Here is a 17,723-nt window from a genome sequence, read left to right on the forward strand (position 1 = left end):
TACACATCATTTTTTCCTTTGACATACAGTTCTCTGAATTGTAACACATGTGTAGATTCATGTTACAACCACTGTAATCAGGATACAGAAGAGTAAGTACAGAGAGCTGTCAAGCCAAGCTGTTTTTTAAAGGATGGGCAAGATACCAACATGTTTATCTGTTAATGGGAATAATCTTTAATTTAAAAAAAAATTTTTTTTTTGACAAACAGATCACAAGTAGGCAGAGAGGCAGGCAGAGAGAGACAGGAGGAGGAGGCAGGCTCCCAGAGAGCCTGATGCGGGACTCGATCCCGGGACCCTGAGATCATGACCTGAGCCGAAGGCAGAGGCTTTAACCACTGAGCCACCCAGGTGCCCCTGTTAATGGGAATAATCTGACAGAAAGGGGGAAGGCGGTGCTGTGGGAGAGATACTTAAGAGGGTTAGAGGGCATGGTGGAAGTGCTGGCCTAGATAATGTGCACAGTTCTTACATAGAAACCGGAGAAATGTAAAGGGCCCTGGCATAGGTGCAGCTCAGGGCTCTGTGTGGTGGTGTGGGAGCTTGGGGAGGTTTTTTTCCCATTGCAGCTTTTTTTTTTTTTTTTTTTTTTTTAAAGTAAAATGGAAAGATCATCAGCTGACACTGTGATTATTGAGGAGATAGATAACAGAGATGTGAGAAGTTACAGTAATAACTGGGCAAGCAGAAGAGTTAACAGACTGGAAGAATGTAGTAGAATTGCCAGGTGGCCTTGAGGCTTCGCTGGGGATGATCAGGGATATAAAGTGGGAATATGCAGCAAGGCTGGGAATTACTCTCCAGCAGCAGTCAGGTACCCAGACACAGGCGTCGCATTTATAGATAGTTGGGTTTTTTGGTCACACTGAGTGTAGAGGATGGGAACAGAGCAAGGACATTGATTTGGAATACCTTGGGGAGTGATTACAATGAAGGACTATAGATTTGAATAGGAAATAACTTGAGAGAGAAGACCAATCATAAGAAGGTTAAGGGACCAGTGTATTATAACCCTGATGAATTCACACAGTTATTGGCGTTCTAGATTGAATGGGCAGGAAAGGCGGAGGAGGTGATAGAAAGTGGGAAGCTCAAAATTAAGGTCAGAAGAGTTTTCCGGTATTGGTAGTTCTAGAGATTGGAATATAACAATGTAATTGACTTAAGTGTGTGACTATTTTTTTCTTCTCTAGAAGCTTTTTAGACTATTCACATTCATCCTTGCTGTTCAGAAATTTCACAGTGAAGTAGCAGGGAGTTGGTCTGCATCCGTTCTTCTTGATTGCTCATTGGACCCTTCCGGTTTGGAAATTCTTAATCTTTCAGTTCTATAGAATTGTCTCATTTTGTTATTTTAAAATCTTTTTTTTTTTTTTAAGATTTTTAAATTTATTTATTTGACAGACAGCTCAAGCAGGGGGAACAGAAGAGGGAGGAGCAGGCTCCCCACTGAGCAGGGAGCCCGATGTGGGGCCTGATCCCAGGACCCTGAGATCATGACCCAAGCCAAAGGCAGATGCTTAACTGACTAAGCCACCCAGGTGCCCTAAAAATCTTTATTCTATAATTCTTACTTATCAGAGACTGGAACTCTTGGAAAAGAGCCTTGACATTTTTTTTTAAAAATCTGATCTCCATGTGTGTTTCTATTTTATTTTATGGGTGATGTCTTTAATTTCATCTTTCTGTTAAATTTGTATGTCCTCCCCCTTCTTCCGAGCTCTTTCTTTTTTTTTTTTTTTTTTTTTTTTTTAAGATTTTATTTATTCGTTTGTCAGAGAGAGGGAGAGTGCACAAGCAGGGGAAGCAGCAGGCAGAGGGAGACCTTGATCCCAAGACCCTGAGACCATGACCTGAGCTGAAGGCAGACGCCCAACCAATTGAGCTGCCACCCAGGCACCCCTCTCCCAGCTCTTTCTTGTTCTCTGATTATTTGTCTATGTAGTATTCAGTTGTGGGATCATGAATGCTTTCTCTTCTGTTAGCTCCCTGGGCGGGTAGTGGGTAGTAAAGGCCTTGGTCATAATCTTGTATTCTGATTTTTCTCCCTCAGAATTTCATGCCAAGCAGTTCTGCATGCCGCTGCATGGTCATTGTACCAGGTTTAGTGGTCGTGCGTGGTTGCATTGATTAGAATGACAATTCCCAAATTCTGTGTCTCAGAACGCCTTGAACTTTTAAAATTGAGGACTTCTGGGATTCTTGGGTGGCTCAGTCAGTTAAGTGTCTGCCTTCAGCTCAGGTCATGATCCCAGGGTCTGGGGAATGAGTACCCGAATCAGGCTCCTTCTCCCTCTGCCTGCCACTCCCCCTGTTTGGTGTGTGCGTGCTCTCACTCTCTCTCTCTTTCTCTCTGTCTGACAAATAAATAAATAAAATCTTTTTTTTTTTAAATTGAGGACTCCCAAAAGCCTTTGTTTACATGGGTTGTACAGACTGATATTTGCCATGCTAGAAGTTAACACTAAAAAATTTTTAAACCTATATTCATTTAAAGAAATAACAGACCTACTATATTTAATTTAAATGACATTTTTATGAGAAAGAAACCCCTATTGGACAAAACAAATTATTGAAGAGAGTGACATTGTTTTAATTTTTTGCAAATCTCTTTAGTGTCTATCTTAATAGAAGGTAGCTGGGTTTCTACACTTAAGTTTTGTCAGTATATTGTTTTGGTTGAAGTTTATGAAGAAAATCCAGCCTCACACAGATAATACAACGAGAAAAGAGAGTAGTGTCTTAATTCCCTTTTTCAGATAATTGCAAATATTGTTCTTTGATACTCTACTATAACTCAGCAAGTAGTAATTTGGTGGCAGAGGGGGCAATGATTAATGGAATGTTTATTCAAAACAGTTATAGTGATTACCAAAAAGTGTTGGTACCCAAAACAGTTTGCTTCATTTGGAAATTAATAGTAGTAGATTTGGAAGTGAGTGAGCAGAAGGGTGAAAGAGAGCCTCCTGTTCTAGTAGTAGGTATAATTGAAAAGCATAAAGATGTTCATCTTGCTTTTAGTACAATCTGGAGGTGGAGTATTTAGTTATTGTGCAGAAAAAGAGAAAACCTCACCTGAACCCAGTTTCTACAAATTAAAAATCACTTAATTACACAACTGTTACGCTTTTTTTTTTTTTAAGATTTTATTTATTTATCTGAGAGAAAATGAGTGAGAGACAGCATGAGAGAGGAGAAGGTCAGAGGGAGAAGCAGACTCCTCAAGGAGCTGGGAGCCCGAGGCGGGACTCGATCCTGGAAGTCCAGGATCATGACCTGAGCCGAAGGCAGTCGCTCAACCAACTGAGCCACCCAGGCGCCCCTGTTACGCTTTTTTAATTGTGGTTAAATATACATAGTATGAAGTCGTTTTAACCATTTTGAGTGTACAGTTAGTTCATTGGCATTAAGAACATTTGCATTGGTGGGGGTCGCTGGGTGGCTCAGTCGATCTGCCTTCGGCTCGGGTTGTGACCCCAGGGTCTTGGGGTCAAGCCCTGCATCGGGCTCCCTGCTCAGCAGGAGGCTTGCTTCTCCCTCTCCCCTTGCTTATGTTACCTCTCTCACTGTGTCTCTCTCTCAAATAAATAAAATCTTTAAAAAAAAAAAAATTTGCGTTGTTTTGCAACTATCACTATCACCGATCTCTAGAACAGATAAAGTTGATCTTACTTGCAAATTCCATATTTTCAAGATTCACCTGCTTACTACAATTTGTTCATATTTCCATAATCAATACTTGGCAGTGCTTTTGCAGTATTTGTGAAGATACATAAAGCATCAGAAAGTTTGAATTATCCAAGGTATGCATCCTCGGCTGAGATCCAGCAAGGGGATGATGCTCTGCCTTGTTTCAGCTTTCATACTGTGAACAGATGCTCTTTTTGCGGTCTTTTTACTCCGCGGTTTTTGCATTTTGGTGCTTTTTGTTGTCAATTTTGCTGTTTCAAATGGCCCCCAAGTGTAGGGCTGAAGTACTAGCCACTGTTTCTAAGTGCAAGACTGTGATGTGCCTGATAGAGAAAACACATTTTTAGATAAGCTTCATTCAGACAGGAGTTAGGTTCTGTGGTGAGCAGACAGTTCAGGGTTAATGAAGCAATGATGTGTGGTAAATAAGATGTCCTTAAAAAGAAACACACATAAAGCAAGGTTGTATATTGATCCGTTGATGAAAATTTTTATGACCAGGGGCCCATAGGAACCTAACCCTGTATTCTAGGAGCAGTATTCACAATGACTTTGTAGAACATAATTCCCATACCCAGCAACAAACAATTCTGTTTTTGAAAGAGAAACCTCAGCTATCTGGTGTTTTCCCCTAACACATATATGGAGAAGGGTATCAAAAAATCACAGGCTTTCCTTGTCTGTGATTTTTTTTTTTTAAGATTTTATTTATTTATTTGACAGACAGAGATCACAAGTAGGCAGAGAGAAAGGAGGAAGCAGGCTCCCTGCCGTGCAGAGAGCCTGATGCGGGGCTCGATCCCAGGACCCTGGGATCATGACCCGAGCCGAAGGCAGAGGCCTTAACCCTCTGAGCCACCCAGGCGCCCCTCCTTGTCTGTGATTTTTGATTCGCCGTTGATTTTTCAAGTGGGGAGCACTAAGAAGCAAATTGGGAGCTTTCTGTATGGGACAGGGTATGTGGAGGCTGCTGGTCAGGTGCCTGGCTAAGCTTCCTGGTGGCCAGTAGGAAAGTTGCCACATACACAGCACAAAGTGATTTTCTCCGTGAGGTTTCCCTGGATTGTGCCCTTCCTTGTGCACACTCTAGGCTTTATGTGCCCTCAGATTTTTTCTTCCAGAAATTGTTTAAAGTCACTTGTCTCCTGATGACACCTCTCCCATTCTCTTTGTCATTCTGTTTTTATTCATAGGGGAGCCTCAGTGGGTTAAGCCTCTGCCTTCAGCTCAGGTCATGATCTCAGGGTCCTGGGATCGAGCCCCACATCCAGCTCTCTGCTCAGCAGGGAGCCTGCTTCCTCCTCTCTCTCTGCCTCCTTGTGATCTCTGTCTGTCAAATAAATAAATAAAATCTTTTAAAAATAAATAAAAATAAAAACTGTCTCTCTTAATTTCCCACCCTCATTTCCTAATCTTCCAAGGTGGTCACTTTCAGTCTTTAAAACTGTTTTTTTTTTTTAAAGTATTTAATTCCAGTTGGTTAACATACAGTGTTATATTAGTTTCAGGTGTACAATATAAACTGATTATTTATGTTTTACTTATATCTTTATCACGCTTTTTTTCTTTAAAAACCTTTTTGATTGAAGTATAGTTAACACACAGCATGCTCTTACTTAGTTTTTCAGTTTTAGGCATTATTTACTGTCTTTTCATGATTATTTAATGTCACGATTGAATTTTTTTAAAATAAACTCTTTATTGAAATGTAACACACATCCAGAAAAAGTTGTCCAAATCATAAGTGTGTACGCCTTGATGAATTAACACAAAGTAAACACATTTGCATAACTATAACCCATGGCAGAACTATACTGTGACGTGAACCCCAGAAGCTTCCCTTCTTCCCTTCTAATCACTTTCCTGTCCTTCCTCCCCAGGGTAACCACTGTCTTGACTTCTAACACCGTAGTTCATTTTTTGTTTTCCTTAACATGCTAATGGAATCATGCAGTACGTGTCATTCCGTGTCTATCTCTTACCGCACTTTATGCTTGCGATGCTATTCCGTGTTGTGGGTCGTCTGTGTGTTGGGCGCTGTGCTTTAATTTGACGTTTTATGTTGTAGCCATGTGTCATAGTAGTTCAGCTTGGTCTTTATGCTGTGGACTGAATTGTGTTCTCTCAGAATCATATATTAAATCCCTAATCCCTAGTGTATTTGGAGTTAGGGCTTTTGTGCAAATAGGTTAAATTAGATGATAAAAGTAGAGTCCTGATCCAGTAAGATAAGTGGCTTTACAAGAAGAGACATCAGTGAGCTGCCCTCTCCACCATGTAAGGACACTGTGAGAAGGGGGCCATCTGCAAGCCAAGAGGAAAAGCCTCACCAGGAACTGACCGTGCTGGTCAGACTCTGATCTTGGACTTCCAGCCTCCCAGTCTGTGAGAAAATAAATTTCTGTTGTTTAAGCCACTTGGTCTATGGTATTTTTGTTATCACAGCCTGAGCTGACTAATAGTGCATCCTTCCGGGCTACTGCATCCTCTTAAAGAACATGGGATCTTTTTTTGACTGCTCTTTTAGTGTTTGTGGATGCTTTAATGCATGTTGGAAGCAGGATATTGGGACCTTTGACCAGTAGAAAATTGACAGGAAGTGGAAGATAAGGGTATTTATTTCTCTGGTGGGTGTTTGCTACAGGTTTATTGGGCCCTCTAGGGTGACGTATATTGGGGGAAGCCCTTCTCTTGTATGAGGTCTCTTTATTCCTATTTTGTAATTTTCCACTTTGTTTCTGGCATCACGTGAATAAATGGAATTTCCCAGAACTTTATGCAACAAGTGGCAGGGACGCTCCTCTTTCCTCGCCAGTGAGCTCCCCTGGCTTTTGCTATGCATGTGCCACCCCCCCCCCCCAAAAAAAAAAAAAAACTCCAAAAAACTCCACAACCTTGGGAGCACGTGTGTGGTCTCTCCAGTCTCCGTCTTTCTCAGGCATTGTTGTTGCCCCCACAGTTGCTTCCTCTTTTATTGACTTGAGGTCTGAGGTCTCCCTCAGGCTCCAGTCCCGGGCCAAGGTTACTTGGTAGTTGAGTCACCCCGGCAGGGAGCTGGAGGAAGAGGGGATTACGGGCTCCCCTCAGGCTTCATGGCCACACAGACTCACATCATTCTAAATAACAGTGTTTCACTTAAAGGACACTTATTTTTATAAACGACTTAATAAAATGACTCTCTTCTACAGTTTGATTTAGCTGAATGAAACATATTTTGAGCTCCTGTTTTTGCTTTAAATACTGCTTGAATAGCCGTATTTGAAATAGACAATGATTAAGAATAAAATCTTTACTGTAGAATAGAAGGGGGATACTGGGGCGCCTGGGTGGCTCAGTGGGTTAAGCCGCTGCCTTCGGCTCAGGTCATGATCCCAGGTCCTGGGTTCGAGCCCCACATCGGGCTTTCTGCTCAGCGGGGAGCCTGCTTCCTCCTCTCTCTCTGCCTGCCTCTCTGCCTACTTGTGATTTCTCTCTGTCAAATAAATAAATAAAATCTTAAAAAAAAAAAAAAAAAAGAAGGCGGATACTGAATAGAGCCAGAAGCAGCTAATGATCAGGAATGTGGTCATGAGAATAGAATCCAGGTCTCAGAGGTTCAGAGGGAGGAAGAACCAGAAAGACAGCATATTTGATAGATCTGACCATCAGAAGGAGGAAGGAGGAAAAAAAAAAAAAAAGGATGGTCATTCTTACTCTTTCGTTCAGATAAGTTTTTCCTCTCTCTGGGCACTGAAGGGACACGTGAAACAATGTTAAGAATATTTTTGGTAATGCTTTCAACTAGGGATCGTTTTGTTTAACTTCTTATATGAAAGCTTGAGTGAAATAAATACTGTCTTTTTGTACGTTAAAAAAAAAAAAAAGGAGGAAGAAAACAGAAGGTTGCCAGAAAGGAAAAGGTGTATCTAAGGGGTTTCTTTGGAAATTAGGAGATCCATGGATACCACATAAAATTACTTAGGAAAGTAAAGTTTGAAGAAAATTAATCCATTAAACCTTGAAATAATGTAATTTTTTAAAAAAGATTTTATTTATTTGAGAGAGCAAGCAAGAGAGAGCATGAGCATGGGGAGGGGTGTCAGGAGAGAGAGAAGCAGACTTCTGCCGATCAGGGAGCCTGGATGTGATGCAGGCTTGATCCCAGGACCCTGAGATCATGATCTGAGCAGAAAGCAGATGCTTAACCGCCTGAGCCATCCAGGCGTCCCTGAAATAATGTATTTTTTAAAATTACATTGATATCTGCTAAAACACCAGAAACCCTATTTCTTCACTCTTCTGTCTCCATCTTGAACACGTGTGGTTACTGAGTATGAATGTTCAGGGCCTCACATAAGCTCAGGAAGCATTTATCAGATGCTTCTTATGTACTGGTAGTATGTTGGAACTCTTAACAGGATGCCAGTCCCTAGCAGAGATGTGAACAAGGTCTTTGTTTATATATTCCAGCCTCTGACTTTTCCTTTCACTTTTTTTTTTTTTTTTACTATAGTTTCTACCAAGACTTTACTATAGTTTTCCACATACGAAATCAGAATTCTGTCTTTGCTTATTTCAAACATGCATGCTGACTGTCCGCCCCTCCTCCAGTTTTGATTTCTTTTTTCTCCCCAGTTGGGGTGTGCTGGGATGGTGGGTCCTTACGTTCCAGAGTCAAGTTCACTGGGTGCCGTGTTAGCAGCATGGTTCAGCGTGTGGGCTCATAGGAAGTAATAGATAACTTAGGCAGATGGAGGGTTTAGACCAAGTGGAGCAGGGGTCGTTGTTTTTAAGTGTTAATATGAATAAGTACAGCAGTTCTTGAAGTAGGTGTGGAGACCCCTGGAGGTCTCTCTGGAGAACCTTTTAGGCAGTCTGCAAAGTCAATACTACTTTTGTAATACCATTAAGACAGTACTTTTTCCATTCTCTTTCATGAACCTTAAGTGAAATTTTCCAGAGGCTACATGACATGTGGTATCACAATACATTGAATACAGGATATGTGAGATTTTCATAAAAATGTTATTTATATTTACATATAATGGGCTTATTTTTTTAGTTTATTGTGATAAAATGCACATAACTTAAAATTAACCTCTTAAATGTTTTTAAGTGTATGTTTAAGTAGTATCTAATACATTTATAATGTTGTGCCACCATCACGCATCTCCAGATCTGTTTTCATCTTGTAAAACTGAAACTTTGTATCCATGAACACTAACTCCCCATTCTTTCCTTACCCCATTCTACTTTCTGTCTCTATGAATGTGAACTCTCTAGGAACCTCATAAAGTGGAATCATAGTATTTGTCCTTCTGTGTCTGGCTTGTTTCACTTAGCATAGTGTCCTCAAGGTTCCTTCATGTTATAGCATGTGTCGGAATTTCCTCCCATTTTAAGACTGAAAAATATTTGGGGCGCCTGGATGGCTCGGTCAGTGAAGCGTCTGCCTTCCGCTCAGGTCACAATCCCAGGGTCCTGGGATTGAGCCCTGCACTGGGCTTTCTGCTCAGCAAGGAGCCTGCTTCTCCCTCTCCCTCTGCCCCTCCTCCAGCTTGTTCTCTCTCTCTCTCTCTCTTGCTCGCTCACTCATTCTCTGTCTTTAAAATAAAATCTTAAAAAAAAAAAAGAAGACTGAAAAATATCTACTATATGGAGACACTACATTAGGCTTATCCATTCATCACTCAGTGTATGCCGGGGTTATTTCCACATTTAGCTATTAAGTGAATAGTGCTGCCGTGAACGTGGGTCTACAATATCTGTTTGAGCCCCTGCTTTTGGTTTTTCTGGGTACATCCCCAAAAATGGAATTGCTTCATTATATGGTAATTCTATTTTTAATTTTTTTGAGGAACTCTGTACTGTTTTCCATAGCAGTTGTACCATTTTACATTCTTAACAGCAGTGCACAAGGTTCCAGTTTCCCTACATCCTTACTGCTTGTTGTTTTCTGGGAGGTTGTTTTGGTTTTTTATAGTAGCCATCTTGACGGGTGTGAAGTGGTATGTTGGAGTTTTGGTTTGCATTTCCCTAATGATCAGTGATGTTGAACATCTTTTTTATGTGCTTACTGGCTGTTAGTACAGTTAACCCTTGAACTACATGGTTTGAATTGGGCAGGTTGCTTATACATAGATTTTTTAAAAATTTATTTCTTTTCAGCGTAACAGTATTCATCGTTTTTGCACCGCACCCAGTGCTCCATGCAATCGGTGCCCTCTCTAATACCCACCACCTGGTTCCCCCAACCTCCCACCCCCTGCCCCTTCAAAACCCTCAGATTGTTTTTCACAGTCCAAGTCTCTCATGGTTCACCTCCCCTTCCAATTTCTCCCAACTCCCTTCTCCTCTCCATCTCCCCTTGTCCTCCATGCTATTTGTTATGCTCCACAAATCAGTGAAACCATATGATAATTGACTCTCTCTGCTTGACTTAATTCACTCAGCATCATCTCTTCCAGTCCCATCCATGTTGCTACAAAAGTTGGGGTATTCATCCTCTCTGATGGAGGCATAATACTCCATCATGTATATGGACAACATCTTCCTTATCCATTCGTCCGTTGAAGGGCCTCTTGGTTCTTTCCACAGTTTGGCGACCGTGGCCATTGCTGCTATAAACATTGGGGTACAGATGGCCCTTCTTTGCACTACATCTGTATCTTTGGGGTAAATACCCAGTAGTGCAATGGCAGGGTCCTAGGGAAGCTCTATTTTTATTTTTATTTTTATTTTATTTTATTTTTTTTTTAAAGATTTTATTTATTTATTTGACAGAGAGAGATCACAAGTAGATCAGCGGCTTAACCCACTGAGCCACCCAGGTGCCCGGGGAAGCTCTATTTTTAATTTCTTGAGGGATCTCCACACTGTTCTCCAAAGTGGCTGCACCAACGTGCATTCCCACCAACAGTGTAAGAGGGTTCCCCTTTCTCCACATCCTCTCCAACACATGTTGTTTCCTGTCTTGCTAATTTTGGCCATTCTAACTGGTGTAAGGTGGTATCTCAATGTGGTTTTAATTTGAATCTCCCTGATGGCTAGTGATGATGAACATTTTTTCATGTGTCTGATAGCCATTTGTATGTCTTCATTGGAGAAGTGTCTGTTCATATCTTCTGCCCATTTTTTGATATGATTGTCTGTTTTGTGTGTGTTGAGTTTGAGCAGAGTTCTTTATAGATCCTGGATATCAACCTTGTGTCTGTACTTGCAAATATCTTCTCCCATTCCGTGGGTTCCCTCTTTGTTTTGTTGACTGTTTCCTTTGCTGTGCAGAAGCTTTTGATCTTGATGAAGTCCCAAAAGTTCATCTTCGCTTTTGTTTCCTTTGCCTTTGGAGACATTCTTTTTTTTTTTTTTTAAGATTTTATTTATTTATTTGACAGAGATCACAAGTAGGCAGAGAGGCGGGCAGAGAGAGAGGGGGAAGCAGGCTCCCCGCGGAGCAGAGAGCCCAAAGTGGGGCTCGATCCCAGGACCCTGAGACCATGACCTGAGCCGAAGGCAGAGGCTTTAACCCACTGAGCCACCCAGGTGCCCCATTTGGAGACATATCTTGAAAGAAGTTGCTGTGGCTGATATCGAAGAGGTTACTTCCTATGCTCTCCTCTAGGATTCTGATGGATTCCTGTCTCACGTTGAGGTCTTTTATCCATTTTGAGTTTATCTTTCTGTACGGTGTAAGAGAATGGTCGAGTTTCATTCTTCTAAACATAGCTGTCCAGTTTTCCCAGCACCATTTATTGAAGAGACTGTCTTTTTTCCACTGTACATTTTTTCCTGTTTTGTTGAAGATTATTTGACCGTAGAGTTGAGGGTGCATATCTGGACTCTCTACTCTGTTCCACTGGTCTATTTGACAAAATCCAGCATCCGTTCCTGATTAAAACGCTTCAAAGTATAGGGATAGAGGGAACGTTCCTGAACTTCATAAAATCTATCTATGAAAGACCCACAGCAAATATCATCCTCAATGGGAAAAAGCTTGCAGCCTTCCCGTTGAGATCAGGAACACGACAAGGATGCCCACTCTCACCACTCTTGTTCAACATAGTATTAGAAGTCCTAGCAACAGCAGACAACAAAGAGAAATAAAAGGTATCCAAATTGGCAATGAAGAAGTCAAATTCACTCTCTTCGCAGATGACATGATTCTTTATATGGAAAACCCAAAAGACTCCATCCCCAAACTACTAGAACTCATACAGCAATTCAGCAACGTGGCAGGATACAAAGTCAATGTACAGAAATCAGTGGCTTTCTTATACACTAACAATGAAAATACAGAAAGGGAAATTAGAGAATCGATTCCATTTACTATAGCACCAAGAACTGTAAGATACCTGGGAATAAACCTAACCAAAGAGGTAAAGGATCTGTACTCGAGGAACTACAGAACACTCATGAAAGAAATTGAAGAAGACACAAAAAGATGGAAGACCATTCCATGCTCTTGGATCGGAAGAATAAACATTGTTAAAATGTCTATACTGCCTAGAGCAATCTATACTTTTAATGCCATTCCGATCAAAATACCACCGGTATTTTTCAAAGAGCTGGAGCAAATAATCCTAAAATTTGTATGGAATCAGAAGAGACCCCAAATTGCTAAGGAAATGTTGAAAAACAAAAATAAAACTGGGGGCATCACGTTACCTGATTTCAAGCTTTACTACAAAGCTGTGACCACCAAGATAGCATGGTACTGGCATAAAAACAGATACATAGATTTTTTTTTATAAATGCGATACAGTACTATAATGTATTTTCTCTTAACATTTTTGTAATACATTTTCTTTTCTCTAGCTTACTTTATTATAAAAACACACACAACATACAAAAGATGTGTTAATCAACTGTATATATTATCAGTAAGGCTTCCCATCAAGAGTAGGCTATTAGTTTAAAGTTCTGGGGGAGTCAAAAGTTACTTGTAGATTTTTCAACTGTCAAAGGTGTGGTGCCCCCCCATATTATTCAGGGGTCTGCTGTGTATCTTCTTTGAGGAAATGTCTCTTCAAGTCCTTTGCCCATTTTTTAGTTGGGTTTTTTGTCATTGAGTTTTAGGAGTTCTCTCTATATTCTGGATATTAATCCCTTCTCACATCTATGATTTGTAAATATTTTTCCCATTGTCTGGGTTGCCCTTTTACTCTATTAATATTGTCTTTTGATGCACAAAAATTTTAGGAAGTCTTATTTGGCTGTTTCTTTTGTTGCCTCTGCGTTTGTGTCATATCTAAGAAATCACTGCCCAGTCCAGTATTGTGAAGCTTTTGCTGTATGTTTTCTTCTAAGAGTTTGGTAGTTTTAAATCTTAAATTTAGGTGTTTGATGCATTTTGCAGTAATTTTTGTAGATAATGTTAGGTAAGAGTCCAACTTCATTCTTCTGCATGTGGATATCCAGTTTTCCCAGCACCATTTGTTAAATATTACGTTGAAATGAATCTTGTTATGTTCAATACTTATTTTTATAATTTCTCAGTTTTCATTTGTAATAAGGTAAATTTTAACAGATATAACCCACATTTGGGATCATCAGTAATCTTTAAGAGTGTAAAGGAGACCAAAAAGTTTGCGAGGCAGTCTCTAAGCACTTTCCCCAGACTTTGACTCCCTTTCTTCAGTGGTGCTTCTTGCTGGATCTGGTCCTGAAGGATGTACAGTAGGAATACAGCATCCTCAGTGTGTGGTGAGACCATTTGTGGTCCTGGACTTCAATTGCAAAGCTGAGTTAATTATGTTCTCCAGTTCGTGGCAAAGCCTCTTTCTTCTGATATACTATATGTGGAAAACCCAAAAGACTCCACTCCAAATCTGCTAGAACTTGTACAGGAATTCAGTAAAGTGTCAGGATATAAAATCAGTACACAGAAATTAGTTGCATTTCTTTACACCAACAGCAAGACAGAAGAAAGAGAAATTAAGGAGTCAATCCCATTTACAGTTGCATCCAAAACCATAAGATACCTAGGAATAAACCTAACCAAAAGGGGCAAAAAGAATCTATAGTCAGAAAACTATAAAGTACTCATGAAAGAAATTGAGGAAGACACAAAAAAATGGAGAAATGTTCCATGCTCATGGATTAGAAGAACAAATATTGTGAAAATGTCTATGCTACCTAAAGCAATCTACACATTTAATGCAATCACTATCAAAATCCCATCCATTTTTTCCAAAGAAATGGAACAAATAATCCTAAAATTTATATGGAACCAGAAAAGACCTTGAATAGCCAGAGGAATATTGAAAAAGAAAGCCAAAGTTGGTTGCATCACAATTCCAGACTTCAAGCTCTATTACAAAGATGTCGTCATCAAGACAGTATGGTACTGGCCCAAAAACAGACACATAGATCAGTGGAACAGAATGGAGAGCCCAGAAATAGACCTTCAACTCTATGGTCAGCTAATCTTCGACAAAACAAGAAAGAATGTCCAGTGGAAAAAAGACAGTCTCTTCAGTAAATGGTGTTGGGAAAATTGGACAGTCACATGCAGAAAAATGAAACTCTACCATTTCCTTACACCACACACGAAAATAGACTCAAAATGGATGAAGGACTTCAATGTGAGAAAGGAATCCATCAAAATCCTTGAGGAGAACACAGGCAACAACTCTTTGACCTCAGCCACAGCAACTTCTTCCTAGGAACATCACCAAAGGCAAGGGAAACAAGGGCAAAAATGTACTATTGGGACTTCATCAAGATCAAAAGCTTTTGCACAGCAAAGGAAACAGTTAACAAAACCAAAAGACAACTGACAGAATGGGAGAAGATATTTGCAAACGACATATCAGATAAAGGGCTAGTATCCAAAAATCTATAAAGAACTTATCAAACTCAACACCCAAAGAACAAATAATCCAATCAAGAAATGGGCAGAGGACATGAACAGACATTTCTGCAAAGAAGATTTCCAGATGGCCAACAGACACATGAAAAAGTGCTCCACATGGGGCGCCTGGGTGGCTCAGTGGGTTAAAGCCTCTGCTTTCGGCTCAGGTCATGATCCCAGGGTCCTGGGATCGAGCCCCACGTCGGGCTCTCTGCTCAGTGGAGAGCCAGCTTCCACCTCTGTCTCTGCCTGCCTCTCTGCCTACCTGTGATCTCTGTCTGTCAAATAAATAAATAAAATCTTAAAAAAAAAAAAAGTGCTCCACATCACTTGGCATCAGGGAAATACCACCTCACATCAGTCAGAATGGCTAAAATTAACAAGTCAGGAAATGACAGATGCTGGCGAGGATTTCTTTTGATGGCTGCATAGTATTCCATTATATATATATACACACATACACACACACACACACCATCTTCTTTATCCATTCATCTGTTGTTGGACATCTAGGTTCTTTCCATAGTTTGGCTATTGTGGACATTGCCATTAGCGACAATGTGGATGAAACTAGAGGGTATTATGCTTAGCGAAATAAGTCAGTCGGAGAAAGACAACTATCATATGATCTCCCTGATACAAGAAAGTGGAGATGCAGCGTGGGGGGTTTGGGGGGAAGGAAAAGAATAAATGAAACAAGGTGGGATCGGGAGGGAGACAAACCATAAGAGACTCTTAATCTCACAAAACAAACTGAGGGTTGCCGGGGGAAAGGGGGTAGGGAGAGGGTGGTGAGGATATGGACACTGGGGAAAGTAGTCCTATGGTGAGTGCTGTGAAGTGTGTAAACCTGGCGATTCACAGACCTGTACCCCTGGAGCATATACATTATATGGTAATAGAAAAAAGCCTCTTTATTCACTTACGTTCCCTTTCATCCCCTTTTGTTACCCTCTCCCCTCATTCTGATATCCCTAGTTCTAGAAGTCACTTTTTATTCTAGAAATGACATATCAGATAAGGACGCTGCTGCAGGTCCACTTAGTAAATATTAGTAAAACTAATTTTTTTTCTTTTTTAAAGATAAGCTTGTATGGCTGGAAACTATAGATCTTTCTTTCTGTATCTTAGTGGCTTGTTTTAAGACTACTTGGGGTTTACTTGCCCCTTTTTGAACAAAAGTGACCGGGTAATCCATTTGTTGCCTCTGTACATGTTTCACTTGGTTAGCCTACAGATTGTTTTGGAACTAGTCTGTTTTCCTTCTTTTAACTACCAAAAGATCTTTTCTATTTAAAGTTTTCAGATTGAACTCCAACCTATTAGTTCATGTATTTACTTAATTATCAAGCTCCTATCGTGTGCAAGACACTGTGAGCAAGGCATTCTGGGCTTTGTAAATCCGTAAAAGCTGTGCTTCCTGCCCTTGGATTCCAGCATCAGATGAAATTAAAATATTGGGGCGCCTGGGTGGCTCAGTGGGTTAAGCCACTGCCTTTGGCTCAGGTCATGATCTCAGGGTCCTGGGATCAAGTCCCGCATCGGGTTCTCTGCTCAGCAAGAAGCCTGCTTCCCTCTCTCTCTCTCTCTGCCTGCCTCTCCGTCTACTTGTGATCTCTCTCTGTCAAATAAATAAATAAAATATTTAAAAAAAATATATTGGATTGCTTCTCAGCCTTTTGGCTAAGATCAATAATAGTATCTCTTCTTTATCAGTTTAATATCTGCTACATCCTCTCTCTGAGGACAGTACATGAGGTGGATTTTGGGAACTAGGAAATGGAATAGGAGCTTGCTCCGTCTACTCCGTACATTGACCTGGTATTGCGGTATTTCCAGGAATGGTGCAGCCGCCACCCACTCTTGCCTTTGGATTAAAATTTTAAAAAAAATTTTTTTTTTTAATTTTTAAGTATTACTAAATAGGGAATAGATTTGCTTCATTGTCCTATGTTTTTGAAGTGTTTTCATTATATAATCAGTCTCGCTCTTTCTCATGTCCCACATGTCTGAGCATTTACAAGACTATTACCAGTTAGTCTAGAATTACTAAATTTGTAAAATCTATAAACATTTATTTATTCTTTTCTAGGTTGCAATAAAAATAATTGACAAAACTCAGTTGAACCCGACAAGTCTACAAAAGGTAAGGGTGGTTCAATATCCAGTATTTATTAAAATGATTTTCGGTGCTAATTGCCATCTAATATGTCGCACAAGGACCTCAACTGCTGTTTGCATATATTACATTTGGTGTAGTAGCTTCCTGCTCCTCAGTGAGAGCATCGTAGATGTAATATTATAGGAGAAGTTGTGGGGCTTTTTTCCTTCAGATGGAGATAATGATTTTTAAATGTTCTTAATAGCACAAATTGAAGGCTATACATTTTAATTGAATATTCTAGCTATTGGCTAGAACAGAGGGTTTAGTTTTGTGTAATTACTCTTATGCAGCATTATACACCTTTCTCATAGCTAATACTGAGGTCTTTAAAGTCAGCACTTTGGCTTTATTAAACTCTGTCACTGTAACTAATTAAGGACTGATGATTAATTTGTATGAAAGGAAAATATAAAAATACAAATGATAGTTGAAAACGTGCTTGTAATGCACTGTTGCAGTTTGTGTCATCTGATAGAGATCAGAAATCCTCAACCATGTTGCATGATAGAATCATCTGGACCTCTTTGCAATGTCTTAATGACTAGTCCAGAGAGATGTTATTGCTCAGGTTAAGGCCTTGGCATAGCTATTTCACTGGTGCAAATGATCTTCATAATAAAATCCTTCTAGTTCTTTTTAGTCTTCCAAAGCCTTTATATCATTCAATTTCTAGATTTGGGCTATAGTAGTTGGGGTTTTAGAGACCTTGAACTAGGAACAAGAAGTCTGAATTAATATCCTGATCTGCCACGTAATCAAATGTCTAATTTGACCTTGAACCAGTTACTTTACTTAACTTTTTTTTTCCCCCTAGTTAATTTTCTTAACCTCAGGTTTCTGGTCTTTAAAATAGTGATAACTTCATCTTCTCAGGATGGCTGTATTAGTAAAATAATGCACTTAAAAGAGCTCTGTAAACTTCAAAGCATTTCACATATAAGATATTGTAAGCATATTGCCCTATATAAATTCCTAGTGTTTTCTAATGGTTATTTTCTGTTTGTATCATCATAATTTTGAAGTCCTGTCTGTGTG

General features: G+C 40.0%; 1 protein-coding gene and 1 non-coding gene across 8 annotated transcripts in view; both read left to right on the forward strand.

Moving 5' to 3' along the window:
- MARK3 (microtubule affinity regulating kinase 3) overlaps positions 1-17,723 on the forward strand; it is a 126,153-nt gene that overhangs the window by 36,065 nt on the left and 72,365 nt on the right. For all 7 annotated transcript variants that reach the window (XM_047738361.1, XM_047738358.1, XM_047738360.1 and 4 more), the window contains one exon: positions 16,617-16,670. In XM_047738361.1, coding sequence (XP_047594317.1) covers positions 16,617-16,670 — 54 coding nt within the window. The remainder of the gene's footprint in view (positions 1-16,616; positions 16,671-17,723) is intronic.
- On the forward strand, positions 16,188-16,379 carry LOC125105952 (U2 spliceosomal RNA). The gene has a single exon (XR_007129188.1). It is a non-coding gene; the product is annotated as a U2 spliceosomal RNA (small nuclear RNA).

This window comes from Lutra lutra, chromosome 7 (genome assembly GCF_902655055.1).
Source record: "Lutra lutra chromosome 7, mLutLut1.2, whole genome shotgun sequence".
NCBI classification, from domain to species: Eukaryota; Metazoa; Chordata; class Mammalia; order Carnivora; family Mustelidae; genus Lutra; species Lutra lutra.